The following is a 19,469-nucleotide window of genomic DNA, read 5'->3' on the forward strand; positions in this document are numbered from 1 at the left end:
GACGGGCTGTGAACCGAGTCACCGTCAGGCAGCCAACACGGCATCTTTAGCTCGGATGGCGACTAAGTCATTGTCAAATGCACAAAGTATCAGCAAACGCTTGGATAGCCAGAACGCATTGATTTTCTTGGAGTTTGGTGACTTCCAGCCGGCTCGATGTGGAGATGCTGTCAAATGGAAATAAATGCGAAGTGGAACAAAGTCGCGTCTACGCCAGCTGCAAACACATCTATACGTACGAATCTACGCACTAGCTTCACCGAGTTTAGCTCAGCCCTTCTCTCCCCGCTGCCCCACATTACGTAGCTAGACTTGTTGCCTACAAAGTACTATGCACCTGACGCCATGGGAACGCCACACATCTGTCGTGGCATCTCATAACATATTACACGTTGTCAATGCGGCTTTCGCTTCAAAGTTTCCGGATGAGAACTTTGAGCCCAGACGCTCAAGTCATCGAGTCGAATTACAAACTTGCATGGTATGACCCGTAGCATTCCTATTTTTTTGTGGAAGTATTTGCTGCAAATGCAGTGCTTCTTTTTATCTGTACTTGCTCAGGGGCTCGGAGGTTGCAGCATAGTACCATATGTACACACTGTGGCACGGAAGATTAGGCACTTGACAGGTCCGGCGTACGGGGCGAGTAATAACATTCTAGTCCGTCACCCATTTCAGCACAAGCATGACAACTTTGGGGTATATATCCGGCGCAGTATAATTACTGGAGGGAAGTTAGCGTCCACACTCTTGAGAATCCACCACACATGACAGACAGCACCACTACCACCCGAGAGTGAGGCTGTGTCACCACATGCTTTCCCTCTGGATACACGGATGTTAGGCTTACTGCCTCTTGTCTGAGATTCAGTGCGTGCGTGACCCAGTGTTGCTTTTGTGCGACACTCAGGTCACACACACTGGGATCAGGATAATCTGGAGCTCTAGGTATTTGCTGGTCTTATTTCCGCTCCAAGCTGTTGCTGATCTAGGATTTTTGTAACGATTCTCCGTGAAGGATGGCCTGAGTGGCAGAGGCCCTTTCAGATGGGCCTATTAGTACGCCCGCCACCAGACCTGTGGCAATTTGCCATCAGGCGAGGTTCGCTCCGCGACTGCACTGCAAATCTTGGAACCAGATGGGACCCTCCTAGGATTGATTCAAAATCTAGACATCGTGCTCCGATGGAAGGAGTTTGTCACACCATACGTTTTGAGCCTGGATCACTGGCTATACCTGGAAGCTCGCTGAACCTGAACGCGAATGGTTCCGGGACGGATTGCCACTGCAATGTTTGCGAATGATGTGTCACCGAATCCAGGTTCGATCTTATTGTCACATTTGTACGAGCAAGGCAAACCGATGTAACAAAGTACTCGTCGTTATAATGTGCTTCTGTCGCCCAAGCATTAACCTCCTTAGCGTTCGACCACCGTGAAGCACCTATCGTAGTTCTGCCTCGACAGGAAGTTGTTTTGCAGATTTTTTGTGCTCAGTATGGCTCTTTTCAACTGCCCGTTTGATTGGACACCTGGCTTTGACCATCCATGTGGTGCTCCTCATAACCATCGGTATCACCATCATTTTTCCTCGACAATGAGAGGACCTCGCTGGGCATTCGGAGAAAAGCCATGCTGTGACTTTTGCAATATATGGGCAACTACTGTATGTATTCTTAAGAAGTTCAGTAACACTCTTACCTGATAACTTTTCAGCCATACCTTGAACAGGAACTGCTTCAGCTGGACCAACACTCGCCCCATCACGTCGCAGGTATCTCCGTTGCATACAACACGATTCACCACCACTATCAACATGGCCTTGACGGCGATGGGTCTGAATCATTCTTACTATCTCGTGAAATCAACAAACTGTCGAAATATTTGAACCGACTGCACAAGATCCTCTATGGAACGAACTGTCCAATATCAGCATCACCGTTGGCATTGCTATCGGATGATCTCAAGTATATGGGTCGTGACGCACAGGTGGGGCCGCGGAGGTTGCGATATCGGACGATTCCAAAGCCGAATCATCCTTTTCGGCTGCTCATGTAGTCGTGAAGATGATGCATTTTCACGAATCAGCTTGAATTATGTAGTCAGCCTCCTTTCTGCTGTTACACGACACTCTTCGGCGCGGTTCAAGCTTTTTCAGAAGTCCTCACTGTATCATTGGCCCATGATCGGCATACCACATATATACATTGCCGCGGTATTCTACTCTATCAAAGATACTTACAAGAATCAAAAATATTTACAAGAATTGAAGTTATCTACAAGAATGAGAAACTTTGATTTGTGGGCATGGGCTTAAAGGTCCTCCCTGGTGGTGGCACCGATGGCGGCATTGGACTTCGGGATCAAGAAGTCGCTAGGGGGGACTTTGCCATCCGAACCTCTCGCCCTCTTGAGGATAGCAGGGTCGGTGCTCTTGAAAGAGCTGTCAGACCAGCTGCCCGAGTTCCAGGAGTTGCCAGATGCCGAGACACTAGCCACAAGGTTGACCTGGCTACCTGTGTTCGACACTGCAATGTTTCCCTTCATGGTCGAAGTGGAACTGCGCATGTTGAAACCGTTGTCGCCATTCTTCCACGCAGTGTTGCGCTCGAAAACCAAAGAGCCGGGGTTACCGTTGTCGATAAAGCCCTTCTTTGCGTTGGAGAAGGCCATGCAGTTGCGCACAATGTGGTTTGCAGGCGGGTTGTTCGTGATGCCCAGCTTAAAGCCGTTGCCATCGCCGTTGAAGTCGCTGAAGCCCCAGTGGTTGAATCCGTTACCCCAGGCATATACCTCTTCGAGTGTGACGGGAGAGCCAAACTGGAACAGGTCGAGACCATCGTCGACATTGTCCCAGAGACGTGCGTTGCGGAGAACGTTACCCTCGCCAGAGCCGGACTTGCAAGCGAAGCCATCAGCCGACTCTCCGTTCTTGCGTGGGTCGCGGTTGCGGTAGGAATCGAGGTAGATTACGGTGTTGTTCGATGAGGCACCCTCAAGCTGGAAACCAGTCTCGTAGTTGTCGTGGGTGGTCATTCGTTCGTAGTAGTTGTGGGATGCATCACGAGCGTAGATGCCATAGGGACCGTTGATCAGTCTGAGAAGCCCCGCGTTAGTGTTGACACAAATTTAGGTATTTTGAAAACATACTCTAGGTTGTAGAACTTCCAGTAGTTGCCCTTCTCGATGTGAAGAATACCACGCTCCTTGTTAGGAAGGGATTCATCCAGTCCATATGGTGTTCTGAGTGCTAATTAGTTGCCTTCGCCTACATCCTCAATCTGATCTAGACATACCCAGGCATATTTTCTCCATCTAGGATTACTTTCTCAGTTCCAAATGAACGGAACGTGATGGGTTGCGTTCTAGTTCCACTCTTTGTGATTTGGATATTGGTGCTGGGCTTGTAGGTACCGGCACGAAGGTAGATAACATCGCCGGCAGCTGCAGCGTTGACGGCTGACTGAATCGATCCATATGGTGCTGTTGATGATCCAGTGCCAGTTCCGGTGGGGGAAACATATATGTCCTTTGCTAAACCGGTGCTGCTGATTGCTGCAAAAGCAACTGCAGCGCTCAGTGATCGGACTGATGGCATTGTGAAAATAACCAATGAATAGATAGAAGAGAGTGAGTGTATCAGTTCACTGTAATTGGTACTTTCAAACCACCAAGATATCTCCTCTCTTTATATACTGGCTGTTCCATGAATCGCACTGCAACCATTGTCTACAAACGATACAAAATGCCAAGATGTTTCACTTCCATTCACTCCGTTAGCGAACGCCTACTTTTTATGCCAAGAAACTCTTAATTACGGCATGTTCTGCTAGTACTCCACCAATCGAAATTTGGCCCCTGACATCTCCGGTGCATGATTCGAACAACGGCAGTCGAATCAAGAGCCGAATGCCACGACGCTACGGAGGCATGCTAACGGGATTAATTTCTCCGACAACACCATGCACTCCACTTTAGGAAGTGTGGGGAAATAGTTTGGGAGCTTTCATTTGTTCTTTTCAAAAACAAGATTTTGGGCCTCTGTTTGGGAGACTGCAGCTAATGTACGTGCTTTACTCGCTTTACCGTTTACAATTTCGATTTTCCACGAACTCTAAGCCCCTAACTCAACCAGCATGAGTCAAGTGGAGACAGTCCTCTGGGTCTGCGGCAAAAACGGTGTAGACAATCAGAGAAACAGACATGCCTTCTCAGACTTGTTTCAAAGCTGTGGTCGTGGTTTTCCCAAGCAGGAAGAGTAGTCCATCGACTGTAGGGTAGCATAGGAGTCTTGTCGTAGGTTGGATGGATATTCTCCACCGTGAGTGGTGACGGATGATCGGACATGCATGCTTCTTTGCGTGCCAATATACACACTCCTTGGACTCTGCATTTTTGGCATGCAAGCTGGGCCTGAGCCAGTTTGTTGTCGTATTTGAATCGCATCTCGGTGCGAATAGTCCCGGTCTCGCTTTAGATCCTAAGGATAATTCATGGTGCCATCAGGCATTCACTAGCCTTGCAGCAAGTAATATACTGCTTCCAAATAATGATTCCGTGTCTTGCGCCGTATGCGTTCAATCGCCACTGGGATCATCTTCACAGCCTTTGGAAGTATTGACAAGCACACGAGGCGAGGCGTCTGGATCGATCTTAGCGGCTGTGTTGGAAATTTCCCCCCAGAGCAGATTTGAACCTTCTCATGACAGTGCTCTGTGCAAGGACTAAAGGGGTACAGCGTAGCTCAAGCCTTTACGAAGTCTGGATATAGCTGTGGAGAATTATCGAGGAACTAGGTCTTGCTGTCATTTCGTAGACGAAATTCTCAAGTACACCTTTGAAACGTCACAAGGGCTAGACTAATGTCTGCTCGCTCCGGATACCTTCCACACCCACGCTGGCTTGTCAGAGAACACTACTTTCCTTTTGAGATTTTAGCAAAGGACCATATATCTTAGATCAATGGCTGTTATCTATCGTTTGGGGGGGGGGACATGAAAGCGAATTCATAATATGGATATGAGGGCAAAACTTTGTACTTGAAAAAAGGTGTGAGACTTACCAGAGTTCTGTATGTGTTGTGTCCCATGACGTCATTGTCGGACTAATGCCTATAATCCTGATACTATAACCACGTTCTTGACTCGATTCTACCTTCGAAAATGTATTCATAGTTTCAAACCTGGTATTTGGGAAACGCGTGATGAGTGCCCACATAGCCCTTACTGGCAGGATGCGCTCTGGGCCTTTGCGATTCAAGAACACACGATGATGGTACGTAGGTCACGGTTCGACCCACAACAGCAAGCCGGATTCCGAGCACCCAAGCCCGGTAGCGGAGTGTCTGACCAGGAAAGTGCACGCGTCACAGTCTGCCTTCCAAAATTGCCTCCTTTTCCAAGTTCGCAGAACAAGTTTTTCGTCTTTGCCGCATCAATTCGTCCCTGCGTAATGTTCGGGAGCAGAGCCAAGATATGCTCCGACGGGAGCGTACATCATTCCGAGCGAGGCAAGCGGCGCGAAAGTATCCAACGGGAGGAAATGTGATTATACTATCCGGGGATGTGTATGCTCTTTGGTTGAGCTTGGAAACTATGGTACTGGAGCAGAGGGGCATCCGGATCTCGTCGGATAACTTGGAGAAACCTATTACGCACGACTGGTGAGCTAGAAAGGGCTTCTAGGCTGATGTGTCCCTGACAAAATAATTGACACCTAGACTCGACAAAGGAATGATGGATGCAAGAAAGCTTGCAGAAGCGCCCGGGCGACAGAGCCTGTGGCGGAGCCAAAAGAAGGACAAGCCATTGGAGCTATTGCTTCGCATGGATGAGGGCAGGGCATATCAATGTCGAGACCCAGCGGCGGATGATAGCGCAATAGATGACTCTGACAGGAATGTGGATGACCAGATGGGTACCGGTACCAAGTCTCTTGATGCGATAGATATGCCCAACGACGAGACAACCGGGGTTGATCCGCTGATGCAACTTGATTGCTGTGCTCATCGCTGGACGGAGCACAGGACTATACCGTATGGATTTGTTTATGCAGATAGCGCAATGGATAGAAAAGAGCGATAGGTACAGGGAGATGATTACTCTGCTCAGAAGAAGACCAAGTTTGAGAAGAGAGTCAAGGCGGTGGTCATGATTCTACGGTAGGGACCGGTATGGGCCCCTTGCGGCTAACTTAGCTTGCCACGGCACTGTAGGGTATCCGTCACCTACCGGTACCCGGTACCTACCGCGCCTACCAAATCAGCTTACGGAATTGTTTACCATACCTATGCCACCCCGTCAGCACTATGTCGCATGATGAAGGACTTTCAAAATCGCTCTATAGGAAGAAAGAGAATTCGTCGCGTGTCCACACTTGTCCTGCGCTTCATACTTGATGGCTGTGTGCGTTCTGTCGACTGGCAGTCCACTTGCGCGGGACGTACCGGTAGGTAGCATGAATTCTTACGAGTTTCAACATCACAACGTCGCATGACTAGGTATATGACATCGAAAGTGTTCTCTAGGAACTGAAGGTAGCCAATTTCATGCCCAAGATTACCGTGCATCCTATCTTTGAGTGCGCGCGTTCTGTTGGCAGCCTTTGGTAAGGGTAGGTACGATGTCTGCGGGGGGCTTTGCTTCGGTCAATACCTACCACATACCTACCAGCTTCTCCTCATGCTGTTCCATCGACACAACATCGCAGATAACACAAAATGGGAATAAACTCATTGAAAGATATTAACAAATTTCAGACCTGATACTGGCTTGCGCTTATTGTTTGGGCATGTGCATGCTGCTAGAGGCTTTGCCCCTGGCACTACCCTACAACAGCTTCGTCTATACCATATGCGATTCCACTACCACAATGGCATAGGTCATTACAAGACATGTAAATGACTTCACCTACAGATTGATATCTTGATATCTAGTTCATCGCGCAACTTTATAGTCATGCGCCTCAATAAGTGTATTTGCGCATGGTCATTATTACGCTCACGTGATGCCTCCCCGCGACTCCACATGTACTCTATGATCACGACCTCGTGCATTTCCCCATGGGATTGAATTATATGCCGGCACTAAAATCTGTACCACATAAGGCACGCGCCCTGCGCCAGCGATCTGTGCACACATGGGCGAAAAGGAGTGGGGTTGATCGGTGAGCTTTAGCTTGGCGGTTACGAGGTTGTATCAACCACCTTTGGTCTTACCTAGAAGGGGACATCAGAGCATCTTCATAGTGCGATTGCTTAGACCATCGAGACATATCAGGTCTGTGTCAGCACTTTGAGGCTGAAGCCGCCTTCCAACACAATTTCTTCCACCACACCAAGATTGCCTGTGGTGTTCGGTATCTTCTGGTCGAGATATCGCGTGCACGACACTGGATCATGATAGTGCTCAGTATTTTCTAGTGATGAAGTCGCTGAAAATATTTCCGAGGAGGTTTCATATAAAAAATCCAGCGTATCACTACGGGCATTGCTAAGCAAAGGAGAAATTCGCAAACAGAGCAGGGAACCTATGTTTACATTAATTTCTGCCTACCTTCAGTGGATGCGCATCTTGTGTTAATGTACTTTGAGGAGAGACAAGAGGCCAAGACGTATTCATACATTTCACATGAACTATTACATCTATTATAAGGAAAGATATGAGGGAGATGGCATTGTTTCAACTGGTTGGGTAACCCAAGTCTACAAACATTATTGTGCAGCTCGGTAACAACGACAATAACGATGCAGCTGCTGCAGTTGAAATGCAACTGTGTGTCTGAAGGTGCACACGAGGAGACATGGCAAGTAAACTGCATGTGTACAGGAGGCTGCCAATTGCCCACTGACAGAATCCGTTGAAGCCCGAGCCAGGAGAAGGAACGATTAAATCTCACAGAAGCGACGTCCTGAATGCGAATCCGCAAATCTCTGGCCTAGTAAGCTTGACACTCGCATCAAAATATCCCATTGTTTTTGCCATAGTCCATGGCCAAGGTAGCTGCTTCACTTGAGACTCGCGGGGGCAGCTGATGTAGACTAGATACAACGTGATGCAGTCGTAATAATGGTATTGCCGCAGCATCAGTTGGAGGAGCAGACTTGATCCAAATGCATTGGCACGAGTGCACAAAAACAGCGGATCAACGCAAGATATCTGTCTTAAGCTCTCGATCAAAGAAGGAACAAAAGGATTATTTGATTTGTGAAGTGCTTAGTACAGTGACTCTCAATTTAGCAAAGACTCGGCCCAATCACCTATTGGAGATATTATAGGCGCGTTGCAGACGATAGCAAGTACACATCTAAGGCTATGTAAGAAGCTGCTCTAACCAAATACCGTACATACCTAACTAACATTACACTGGTAAGATGGTGTAGAATGGCACATTCGCTTACCCTTCTCAAATAGGCAAGACCGCTCATAACCATCGCCCACATACTACTATCCTTGTCCAACACACCTCCGTCGTATGTAGAGACTGCAGTAGCCTGATTGGCATCAGCACCTTAATCTTAAAATTCTGCCGAACCCTGGACCCCTCTGGGCTGGGGATCCACAGCTGTACATGGAGTCCGCGGTTCTAGGCTATGGCACAAGGTTGTTCAACAACAAACATTTCGGAGACAACGAGAGCAGTAACTCCAAAGGAATGGATACGATTGGCGCTGGGGCATCATTATTATGAAAAGGGGGTTGAGGAAAGAGCAGGACAGGCTGCTTGAAGACTCGGGAGTCTATTCATTGGGAGCGCGGGGTTTATCTGACGTAGTTGTATACTGCAAAGGTCTGATTGCGTTTGCACCTCAAGGCAGAAAGTTAGTTTGTGGATTTGAGAAAATACTGGATTGAGGCCCACTTGAGGGATCTGGATCTGGAAGGTAGGGAGGGTGAGGTGTGGCGAGTTCGACAATGTTGAATTTCTGGTGCGTACCTAAGTTTTATGTCCGCTTTCTCGTTGATTGCACGTCGTGCAAAAAGTAGGGTTGCTCACAGGATGTTGGGAGTGCGACGTTTGGGAGTGGCAAACACATGGTGTTGGGTAACGCTACAACGGCTCTTGTCGTGGTCGACATGCCGAGTACCGGTACATGTCCTCGCATGGCGTTGATGTCACTGAGAAACTGTACGTCAGTTCTTTGAGTGCACTCTGAGACAGCCAGAGAGATGTCGAAGTTTCCGAGTATGGAACAGCAAGCGTTATTGCAGATGAGTGACCCTTTGGAGGGTGCCATGACCCGTACGGGTAACTGTTCAGAAAGCTTCATGCCGTTCAATGCCCATGCCCTTGGACTTGCTGTCCCCGTTGCACAGCTCCTGCTCGTGGTCGCCGGGCTTCATTTCCGTGAGAAATCTCGAATTCTGAATCTCTTTCGCCAACTTCTCAATCTCGCTGTCTCGCTGTCGGACGGGTTGCTTCGAGGATCGCAATCGGCTGATGTACGCAAGGCTGGCGTTGATGGAGGAAGGAAGGGTGGGGCGTGCTGTCGCGCTAGCACACGTCGCGCTAGTCGCACTTTACGCGTGCACGCGTCGCGGCTGCTCGACTTGAACGCGGCTTCGTTCCTGCCGGTCTCTGCTCTTCACCACCGCACTTTCCCTCCACCACGCAACCACTCCCTCGTGCCTGCTCCAACGCATCCGTCATGGCTTCCACCGTCCTCGGAAAGAGAAGTCGCAGCGCTGCAAACGCTGATGCTTCGGGTAAGCGCCAACGGCACCCGGTTGCGCTTGCTCGCTCAACACGTCTAACGCGTTCTGCAGAATCACCGGCACATGTGGCGACACGGTCAAGGAGGAGAGCGCAGTTTGTCATTCTCGACGAGGCAGAGAATGAGAATCCGTTTGTCACCCCGAGGAAGCAGAATGCGCGGCATGTCGATGAACTGGACGTGGATGAGGCGGCAGAGCAGCCAGCAGCGAAGCGTGGACGCAAGGCAGCAACAACCGCCGCCAAACATGGCCCGTCCTGCCAAAGGATCCCACTGGCAGCGACCAAGGAGAACTCACCGAAGAAGGCGCCTGTCGACTTGCCAGACAAGTCGGTTGCGCTGACACCGTCCACACCGAGACATCGTGATGCGCTTGCCAGCAAAGTCGCCGTCACACCACGACACCGACTGATCATCGCTGGCCGACCACTGACACCTCGCACACCACACACTCCGGGAACGCCACGGCATTCTGCTCCCACCATCTACAATGAAGCCCGCCACGTCTTTTCCAGGGGTTCCGCGCCAACCGCGCTCTTTGGACGTGACACGGAGAGGACAGAACTGCAAGCATTCATATCGACGCGAACAAAGAGCAAGAAATCCGGATGCATCTACGTTTCAGGACCACCAGGCACCGGCAAGAGCGCGTTTGTCAAGGATGTTTCGAGCACTGTCGCTGCGGCTGGTTCTGTGCGTACGGGCTACATAAACTGCATGAGTGTCAAGAACGCCACAGACCTGTACAGCACTTTGTTGGAGGAGTTTGTGGACATTACAGAGATTGTAGAGGGCGAGGAGATGGAGGCGCTCAGGAAGCTCTTTATGCAACGCAAGACAGCATATGTTGTCACGCTTGACGAAGTGGATCACCTCCTGGAACTCGACATTGACCTTTTCTACAACATCTTCGAGTGGTCCTTACAGCAGTCCTCAAGTCTGGTTTTAGTTGGCATTGCCAACGCATTAGATTTGACTGACCGATTTCTTCCACGCCTCAAGTCTCGCGGCCTCAAACCAGATCTCCTGCCCTTCCTCCCATACACCGCACAGCAGATCTCTTCGGTCATCACCTCAAAGCTCAAGGCGCTTGCACCCACGGGATCTTCACACCTCCCGTTCATCCACCCAACTGCCATTATGTACCTCTCCAAGAAAGTCGCCGCACAATCTGGCGATCTACGCAAAGCCTTCGACATCTGCCGCCGGGCAGTTGACCTCATTGAAGCCGACACTCGCGACCAGCACGCAAAGAAGCTCACCGAAATCACACCCTCTCCAACGCCTTCGCCATCAAAAACACCCCTAGTCGACAACATGAATCTTTCCTCGCCAGCCCCACACTCTCCCGCAAAACTCAGAAACAACGCCACCGCTACCACGGCGCTCGCAGCCTCCCTTGCCTCTCTCACACCAGAAACAGCACCTAGGGCCACAATTGCCCACATCGCCAAAATCACCTCGGCAGTCTTCAGCAATGGCACAATCCAACGCCTACAAAACCTCAACCTCCAACAAAAAGCCGTCCTCTGCTCTCTTTCCGCCATCGAATCAAAAAGGCGTGCATCAGCATCAGATTCCTTTATCTCCACCCCCTCGCGCACCCACAACATCGCACCCACCATCAAGCAACTCTTTGAAGCATACACCTCCCTCTGCAAGCGCGAGAATATCCTGCACCCCCTCACCAGCACCGAGTTCCGCGATATCGTCGGCAGCCTGGAGACGCTGAATCTAGTATCTGCCGTCGAAGGCAAGGCCGGTTCCCTGGTTGCGGCAGGCACGCCGAGTCGAAGGGGCCGCGGGAACGCTTTCCCGGGCGTTGTGGTGGAGGAGCGGAGGCTGGCGAGTGTGGTTTCTGCGCGCGAGTTGGGCGAGGCCCTGGTCGGGCCTGGGGCGGGCATTTTGAGGGGTATTCTGGAGGGCGGGTTGTAGAATTGGCGCGGGTGTTTGGGGGGGGGGGGGGTTTGGGACTTGCTGTGCTTGTTTGCTTTTGCTACAATGGTAGTATGATTTGGGTTTGGGTAGTTGGGAACGATGTGCATAGGTGACGTGATACGGTTGCATTGTATGGGGGGTGGAAACATGGGACTGTTGTTTGTTTGTTTTTGGTGTCAATTGGTACACTTATTGTAGTAGCATAGCGAGCATAGATTAGCATAGCGCTGGGTCTTGGCATGGCATTTCAATGTACAAGACGGATGAAAATCAAAGTACGCTTACAACAATCGAAACCTTTCTTCCCGTAACCATCTCCATGCAAAATTTGCACAGTCCATGTATACAATCTCACACGCGCACTTACTATCCAGATCATGCAGACAGTGTGTGGAATATAGAGAAATAGGGTATATTTCCTCACCCACTACCAATCCACAGGAAATTCACATTGTAAGTCATCCTAACACTACGGGCATGCTGGCGACGACGGCCACTGACAACTACGCCAGGAACAGCGCGCATCGGTCGCCATCAACACCAAGGAGACCTACTCCACCATAAGCCCGTCCCTCTCCATATCCAACCCAACCCCAACCCCAGCCACCTCATCCATCTCCCTCAGCGTGAAATCCAACAAATAACTCTCATCCAGCAGCTCTTCAACCCTCTTATAATGCCTCTCGCTATACGCTCTCAACGCATCCAACACATCCTTCAGACTGCCCTTGGCCCCGACTTTGCCCTGGGGGCGGAGGCCCGCAAGGCGAGCCGCGGGATAGGATTTGACGAGGGCCCAGAGGATTCTCTGGGCGACAGGGGCGGTGCGCACGTTTGTGTTCCAGTCGCGGAGGCGGAGGAGGAGTTTATACAGCTGTTCGTCTGCGAGCGAGCGGAGGACGTCGTCAACGCTTGCGAGACCGGTTAGGGAGCCTGGGTCTTGGGCGTCGGAGTCGAGGACGGCTTTGAAGAGGGAGAGGAGACGGGCTGGTTGGTCCATTTGGAGGGCGAGGACAATGGCTTCGCGGTAGTTTCCCGCATAGGCAAAGTTTTGGAGTTTCTGGTCGAGTTCCACGCGCTTGGTTTCGGCGCTGGTGGCGGCTTCGAGCGTGCTGCTCGTCGTGTCGTGCCAGAAGGTGATGACGCTATCTCCGCCGCCGGAAACGAGGGCGCCGGAGGTGGGGTGGGCGACAAGGGCCCAGACACGGTCGGTGTGGTTATCGAGCGTGGTCATGGTTTCGCCAGAGGCAGAGTCCCAGATCTTGACCAGCCCGTCGCCGGCCGCAGAGGCTAGCTGGGGGCCACGCTTGTCGCGGGCGTCGACGGGCCGGTAGGGAAGCCATGCGAGTTTGAGGACGCTGTTGGAGTGGCCTTCCAAGGTGAGGAGACAGCTGTAGTCTGTTAGGCTCCAGATCTTGACTGTCTTGTCTCCGCTGCCGGTTGTGATCAAGCCCTTGTTACTCGAGCCAGGGACTTGAGAGGTTTTTGGTGCGAATTTCACAGTCCATACTCCACGACGATGGCCACGAAGAACGCCGATAGCCTCTCCTTCTGCTGCAGAGTATATCTTGACCGTGCGATCCTGTGATGCAGATGCGAAGAGGGTCCCTGATGGGTCAATGTCGATGGCGTTGATATCTTTGTCATGCGCTTTGCGAGTGTACTTGGCACGCAGTTTTTGCTTCATCTCTTTGGAGGTATCCCATCGTTTTACAGTTCGATCTTGAGATCCCGTCACAATGTACGCGGGAGGGTGTGATAAGGGGTCTGTGAACGCAGCGGAGGTTTCTTGCGGTGCGGTGTGTGGTAGCGCGATTGCGCCCAACGACTCGGCGTGACCAGTGAGGACGGCGGCGCAAGTATAGGAGTCGTTCTCCGGATCCAAGCGCCATAGCCGTGCTGTATTGTCTTTTGCTCCTGTGACGAGCCAGTGTCCTGACCAGTCCACGTCCAAACAGATGACAATGTCCTCGTGACCTTTGAGTAAGCCGACATCTGCGCCAAAATATTTCCCTTTTGTCGCATCGTCCCCCTCCGCTTCCTTCAGCGTGACTATCCGAATGTCTTCCGAGTTTGTGTTCAAAGCGAGTAGGGATTTGTCCAGGCCAACATAGGCTATGTCAATGACCTCGTCGTGCGTACCGGACACTCGTCGAAAAATTGGGAGTGGCGCGATGACCTCTTCGATGACGAGGGCGTCTGCTGGTTTTGTCGAGTGGAAGTTGAGCACTTGGTCCGCGTGAACCGAGATCAGGTAGGATAGAGAAGGGTAGTAGAGGATGTTGACAATCTCATCGGTCTCCATGCCGGGCTCTTGCTCCTGGGTGAGCTCTTGACCCGTCGTTGTCGACCACAATCGGACACGTCCGTGCTCGCCACCAGAGTAGATGACATGCCCATTGGCAAGGAAGCCCGCGTCTTCGATGCCTTCTAGTGCAGCGATGGTGCGTTGAGCCTTCCACCGATTTGAGTCCCAAATAATCAAGGTTTTGTCTCTGCTGCCCGATACCAGCACCTTCTCTTCTGGCGAATACCGCAGTGAACGCACAACAGACACATGGGAATCCAGCACTGCTGTACTCTTCCTTTTGTGCAGGTCCCAGATCCTGATCTTGCCATCTTCCGCGCCAGAGGCTAGGCGATATTGTATTTGGGCCTCGCCTCCTCCCTGGTCAGACTCGACTTGTTCCTGACGCGATTGTTTCCGCTTCCTCTTCTTTTCGTTTTGCGCAGCCTCACTGTCGACTTGTGTGAGCTCAAAGAAATGCAACGCCGACACAACGCCACTATGGCCGTGAAACGTATGCGTGGTATAGCCTCCGCGAATGTCCCAGACCTTAACAACACCATCTGCTCCACCAGTCCCAACAAGCGTTCCAGTGCGGTCTGTCGCCAAGGTCACGACAGGCGACGTATGTGGCCGTAGCGTTCGAAGTAGTTGGAGCTCGATTGTGTCGTCTTCCTCTTCCGAGGGACTCAAGGCATATATGAACATGGATAAGGAGCGCGAACATATTATCAGATGCGATGCAGATGGCGTTACTGATGGCTGAATTAGCATGAAATTGAGGAACAACTGATTGGCCTTACTCACAAGCCAATGCTGTGATTGTTTCCCCATCGCCCTCGACCCTCCCAAGCTCCCTGCCGTTTGTGAGGTCTGTGAGAAGGACATCTTCGCCCAAGCTTGCGGCTAGAATGCGCCCATCTTCACCCAGCGCCAAGCTGCCACCAGAATAGATTGGCTGCAAGGTTCGCGCGACCTCGTATGTCGTCTTCACAGCAGATCTTTGCGCCATTGGTCCGGGTCTGATATGTTGTCGCAAAGGACGTCTCCGCGTTGTCCAATCGACGTAGCTTGGAGGTCTGGAAAATGTCAAAAAGTTTCTTATCGATAAGACTAGGTGAGACGCACTACCGCGCGCCTTGTGAACGCTAACCGCCGGCTACGGTAGGCAACGTGTGGGGCAGGCGCGTCTCCCATCTTTGTCAACTTCTTCAAATGATAGACTCCTCATCAGGTGAGTTGCGAGGCACCCCATGCAGCGACTTATCCTTAGAATGTTGCACAAAAGTCCTCGTTCAAACTCAACACTTGCCATCGTCAATGGGCAACATTCGTAACCAGTATTGCTCGCCATGGGCCGTGAAGTCTACTTAAACAAGATCGCCTTTGTGAGAAGCACCATGTCGCTCGATCCTCACATGGGCTGGACAGCTGACATGCATTATTCTCTCGTGGCAGGGCCGCTCAGCCTTTATACCCACACAGTCGGCCACCGAGTCTGCCGTCTATACGCAGCTCGAGTCGTCGCAATCTGAAATACCCCAGCGCTACTGGGAAGCGACAGCGAACAATTACCTACAGCTCTACGACGAGCGCGGGAATCCCATCAACCCTCGCGCGCGCGAATACGGAAAGAAGCTCAGAAGTGCCCAAAATGACGTGCTCGCTTCTGTTGGGGTTGTACAGCGACGAGCAGCGCCCGAGGACGGTCTTCCTGGCTCTTACCAAGAGCGCATGGAGTTGCTTGAGGATGAAGACGGGATAGGCCACTTTCTGTCCCTCACCTCTAAATTCACCGAGGAGATGTGTACCTGGTGGATTCGCTCCATCAGGGCCCGAGTTATGGTATGCTATCTGTACACTAGCAGCTACGCAGTGCTGAAACCCGGCAGACCTTTCGCTACCCCGTTGGGGTTCCTTTCAGCCAAATCATTGCTAGCGAGCTGGCCACATGCGGCACCTCTCTTGCTTACGCAGGTTTTCCTTCTCAACTATGCGCTATCATAATTGAGACAGTGATTTCCCATGGTATTGTACTGTATCAGCCTCTTACTCGATTGCTACTAGTCACCAGGGCCGGTACCAGGACAAGACAGTTCTTTCGACGCTCACAAGTCGCTTTGAGGCTAGGGTCAGTCTTATCGAACACACGAAGGTGCAATGGCTGACTAGAACAGTCTTCGTTGGGCGCTGGAGGTTTTTTCGTATCCATTCTCGTACCATGCACGTCTGCAGCGCCTCGGCCTGGTACCGGCTAGTCTGCTACTACCTACCCTGACTTCTCTGAATCCCTGGTCAGCCTCATCTCCACTCTCGCCCAGGTCGATACATTACGACGCTTCTGCTGTCGTGGTCAAGTGCATATCGGCCTTTCTGACCTCACCCGTTATGCTCCTATCTGCAGAGCGCTTTGCGAACCGCCTGGTGAGCGTCTACATCCATGAGGCTATTGATACATCGGTTCTTCGTCCTAGAATTGCAGAATTACCACTTGAACTGGCTGAGGACAAGGAATTGGCGGTGAACAGATTCGGACGGAGACAGTCGCCGCCGATGATACGTAACCTGATCAACCGTGTAATGACCTGCATGGGTTGGGGCCGACCGCTCAAGACCGTGGATGTGAAGTCCCAGCAGGGAATTCCCCGACCTAATGGGCACAGGATTCAAGTTGGTAGTACCGAGGTTGACCATGTGCATCCATTAGAGATGCCAGCGGTTCGGGATCCCGCCATCTCTACGGCAGAAGTAGTCGGCGCAGACGTGGAAACTACCCGCAACGGTGCAACCAACGGACCGCACCGACCAGCAACTCCCCCAACCCCTGGACGGCATGCAGTCGATGCAGCAGACGATGACCCAAGGATCCGAATCACGTCTCGAGAGGGAATGGTGGAGATGGAAGTCCGTCTGCCATCCAGAGTACTATCCACCCACACCGAGGTCGCAGAAGGGTCCGCATCGGAGCCGGGCAATCGCACGACGGCATTCCACGAAGACCTACCGATGTCCGAGTCCGATGACGAGCCACATTACCATTTCACTCTACTGTCCACCGAACTCGCGCGAATGATCGGCGCCATGGTAGAGGCCCAGCTCATCGGCCTCGCGTTGCTTCCGCTCCAAGTCATGACCTATCGCGTAGTAGCCAGGCACTATCTCGGTAGCGGCAAAGCACAAGGCATGGTGGCACACCACGCCCGCGCCTTTGTCGAGCCCAAGACGTTGACCTGGCGCGGCGTGGGCAGTCATGTGTCACGCATAGCGCTGTGTGCAGCCGTGGAGTTTGCGATAGATCTGGGTCTCTGGGGCGTACAATACGTTGCCGTGACGTTTGTGGGCCGGGAGTGCTATGGCTGGGGCACGCTGTGAGGGAGTGCTCTGGTGATGGGTAACGTGTGGAGGGAGTGCTTTGCTGACGGCTAACGTGTGACGGGTGGGGGGACGGGGGGTTTGGTGATTGGTGGCCTACTTGAGCTTTTGTGTGTGTGTGTGTGCGTTGCGACAGTAGGTAACTTGCACACGAAGGTTTTGTTATACGGTGGAAGCATGTGTATGGTGTGGCTGTAGGTGTAGTATACATGGTCTTGGATGGGATTTGAATGGTGCTTCAACTGTCAATCAACATCCCACCACCCACTCAAAGTTGCGCAAGAACCAGTGTTGGACTAAGTGATGTGGAGGAGAAGAGTGATGGTGCAAGATGAGACCAGATGGCCAGATGTCTGTTTATCGGGGGGAGTAGATGAGTCGGTGTTGTATTTGACACTCTTATTAGCAGTGTCACTTTTTGTGTTGTTGTTTTGGTGTAGAGGTAGTAGGGAGTGAGAGTGCGGCAGGGAGGGGGGTGGCTGTGTGGCTGTGTGGCTGTGTGGCTGAAGGGCCGAGTGGCCGAGTGGCTGGGTGGGCAAGTAAGTCGAGCGGGGACTCTCGAGGAAAGTTAGCCATCCATGTACAATAGAATAGATAGAGTAGGTGGTAGAATGTGGAGATGAGGATTCGCGGGGTTGAAAGCGAGGACTGGGTAGAATGTAATGTGGTGTGTTTACTTGAAGGGGGTTTGGTGTGTTTTAGCCAGTGAGATGATGGGGTGCCAGGGGGGGGGGGGGAGGTTTGGCGATCAGTGGAGGATGAAGTTAGCGGGGGGGGAAGTTGGGTGAGGGTGAGCGAGATTGGCATTGGTGATGGGGGGTAGGTAATGCGGTAGAGAGATGGGTGTAGAGAGATGGGTGTGCTTGGAAGAATGATTGGACAGAGGAAGGGGTGGTGGTGGGGCAACATGGTGCAGTCTGGTACAAGATAGGGTGAGGTTGGGTAGATGATGCTCTCTGTCTATGGACAGTGCCTATCGATGTTACATGTGCACATACTACTGGAAGCTTGCTATAGGCAGAATGGGAGAGGCTGTCTAGGCATTCCTAGATGCTGCATGCATAGTTAGTTAGATGCCTATTGTAGTAGCTACGTAGGCGAGCGGCCAGCAGACGGCACATGCAAAGTCGACAGCCTGTGCAGCGGTCGGGATGCAGGTTCAAACGTTGCACGGGCAGACTAGGCTGCTTGTGGCATCAAGCACCAAGGAGAACATGGGTCTTGTCGAGTCTGCACATTGTTGATTGGGAAAACAGAGCGAGTTTTCTCTGCCAGGCTGCACAACCAATCATCACTCCGTCCTCGCTTTTCCCGTCTTCTCTCTTTTTCTTTTTTCTTTCTTCTTTTTTCTTCTTTTCTCTCTCTCATTGGGTGAAACAAAAGTGAGAAAGAGAGAGAATGTATGTGTGGGGGGTGGAAGAGCAGGATGGAGGAGAGCGAGGTGGGATCTTCCCATGTACTGTAGGTAGTATTTGCCAACTTTATATTTTGCTTGCTTGTTCTGTCTCTCCACATGTATGGTACCTTGCATGTGCTATACTATGATGATAAGGGATCGACTATAGCTCTTGTGTAGAGTAGGTACTCTGTAGGTACTCCTAGTTGATTCCATTCATGGCCAGCAGCTCAAAGGACCCGGCAGAGGCTAGGTGAGTGAGCCTAAAGGGTAGCGTCAACCCCTGCCCGCACACCCTTGGCCTTGCCGCCTTCCGCACGCCGAAGCAGCCAACGAGCAGACTAGAATAGGATTAACGGGCCTGGACATGGACTTGCACTCGCATCTCCTTTTTTTATGTCCTGTGCTTGTATAATCCTGTACACACCATCCCAAGCCCATACAAGTCCACACAAATCCACAAGTGTCTACAAGTCCACAAGTCCACAAGTCCACAAGCCCACAAGTCCCACTCCCCGCGAAGTTCAAACCCTCCCGCTGTGTCTACCGCCGCCGCCCAAAAAAAAAAGACCCTGACGTCCTGACTCTTTCCCTCCCACCCTCTCTCACTCACCCTCTCTCTTTCTCTCTCTCTCTCTCTCTCTCTCTCTCGCTCACTCTGACTACATACATATACCCAAATTCTTACGGCTGCTGCACACCAACACGTTCACCCCCACCACAACCGCCCAATCGCCCCAGCAAGTCTTCGTCGTCGTCGTCGA

At 51.7% G+C, this 19,469-nt stretch overlaps 7 protein-coding genes across 7 annotated transcripts; 5 read left to right on the plus strand and 2 right to left on the minus strand.

Moving 5' to 3' along the window:
- Positions 1–1,482: 1,482 nt before the first annotated feature.
- IAQ61_001661 (uncharacterized protein) lies at positions 1,483–2,058 on the plus strand (the record flags this gene model as incomplete). The annotated part of the gene is made up of 2 exons (XM_066095208.1): positions 1,483–1,666; positions 1,717–2,058. The coding sequence occupies exons 1-2, from the start codon at positions 1,499–1,501 to the stop codon at positions 2,056–2,058; spliced, it is 510 nt and encodes a 169-aa protein (XP_065954692.1). The 5' UTR covers positions 1,483–1,498.
- A 255-nt stretch (positions 2,059–2,313) lies between these two features.
- On the minus strand, positions 2,314–3,598 carry IAQ61_001662 (uncharacterized protein; the record flags this gene model as incomplete). Its single annotated transcript, XM_066095209.1, has 2 exons — positions 2,314–3,097; positions 3,297–3,598. 2 exons carry the CDS (start codon positions 3,596–3,598, stop codon positions 2,314–2,316), a joined length of 1,086 nt encoding a protein of 361 aa, XP_065954693.1.
- Positions 3,599–4,335: 737 nt separating this feature from the next.
- IAQ61_001663 (uncharacterized protein) lies at positions 4,336–4,728 on the plus strand (the record flags this gene model as incomplete). The annotated part of the gene is made up of 1 exon (XM_066095210.1): positions 4,336–4,728. One exon carries the CDS (start codon positions 4,336–4,338, stop codon positions 4,726–4,728), a length of 393 nt encoding a protein of 130 aa, XP_065954694.1.
- A 1,004-nt stretch (positions 4,729–5,732) lies between these two features.
- IAQ61_001664 (uncharacterized protein) lies at positions 5,733–6,083 on the plus strand (the record flags this gene model as incomplete). Its single annotated transcript, XM_066095211.1, has 1 exon — positions 5,733–6,083. One exon carries the CDS (start codon positions 5,733–5,735, stop codon positions 6,081–6,083), a length of 351 nt encoding a protein of 116 aa, XP_065954695.1.
- Positions 6,084–9,646: 3,563 nt separating this feature from the next.
- IAQ61_001665 (uncharacterized protein) lies at positions 9,647–11,647 on the plus strand (the record flags this gene model as incomplete). Its single annotated transcript, XM_066095212.1, has 1 exon — positions 9,647–11,647. The coding sequence occupies one exon, from the start codon at positions 9,647–9,649 to the stop codon at positions 11,645–11,647; it is 2,001 nt and encodes a 666-aa protein (XP_065954696.1).
- Positions 11,648–11,878: 231 nt separating this feature from the next.
- On the minus strand, positions 11,879–15,017 carry IAQ61_001666 (uncharacterized protein). Its single transcript, XM_066095213.1, has 2 exons — positions 14,745–15,017; positions 11,879–14,692 (listed from the first exon to the last, which is right to left on the minus strand). Exons 1-2 carry the CDS (start codon positions 14,947–14,949, stop codon positions 12,201–12,203), a joined length of 2,697 nt encoding a protein of 898 aa, XP_065954697.1. The 5' UTR covers positions 14,950–15,017; the 3' UTR covers positions 11,879–12,200.
- On the plus strand, positions 15,018–17,958 carry IAQ61_001667 (uncharacterized protein). The gene is made up of 4 exons (XM_066095214.1): positions 15,018–15,325; positions 15,396–15,782; positions 15,830–16,068; positions 16,115–17,958. The coding sequence occupies exons 1-4, from the start codon at positions 15,290–15,292 to the stop codon at positions 17,307–17,309; spliced, it is 1,857 nt and encodes a 618-aa protein (XP_065954698.1). The 5' UTR covers positions 15,018–15,289; the 3' UTR covers positions 17,310–17,958.
- Positions 17,959–19,469: the final 1,511 nt, after the last annotated feature.

This window comes from Plenodomus lingam (assembly GCF_022343315.1).
Source record: "Plenodomus lingam strain CAN1 chromosome Unknown contig_13, whole genome shotgun sequence".
In the NCBI taxonomy this organism is placed as follows: Eukaryota; Fungi; Ascomycota; class Dothideomycetes; order Pleosporales; family Leptosphaeriaceae; genus Plenodomus; species Plenodomus lingam.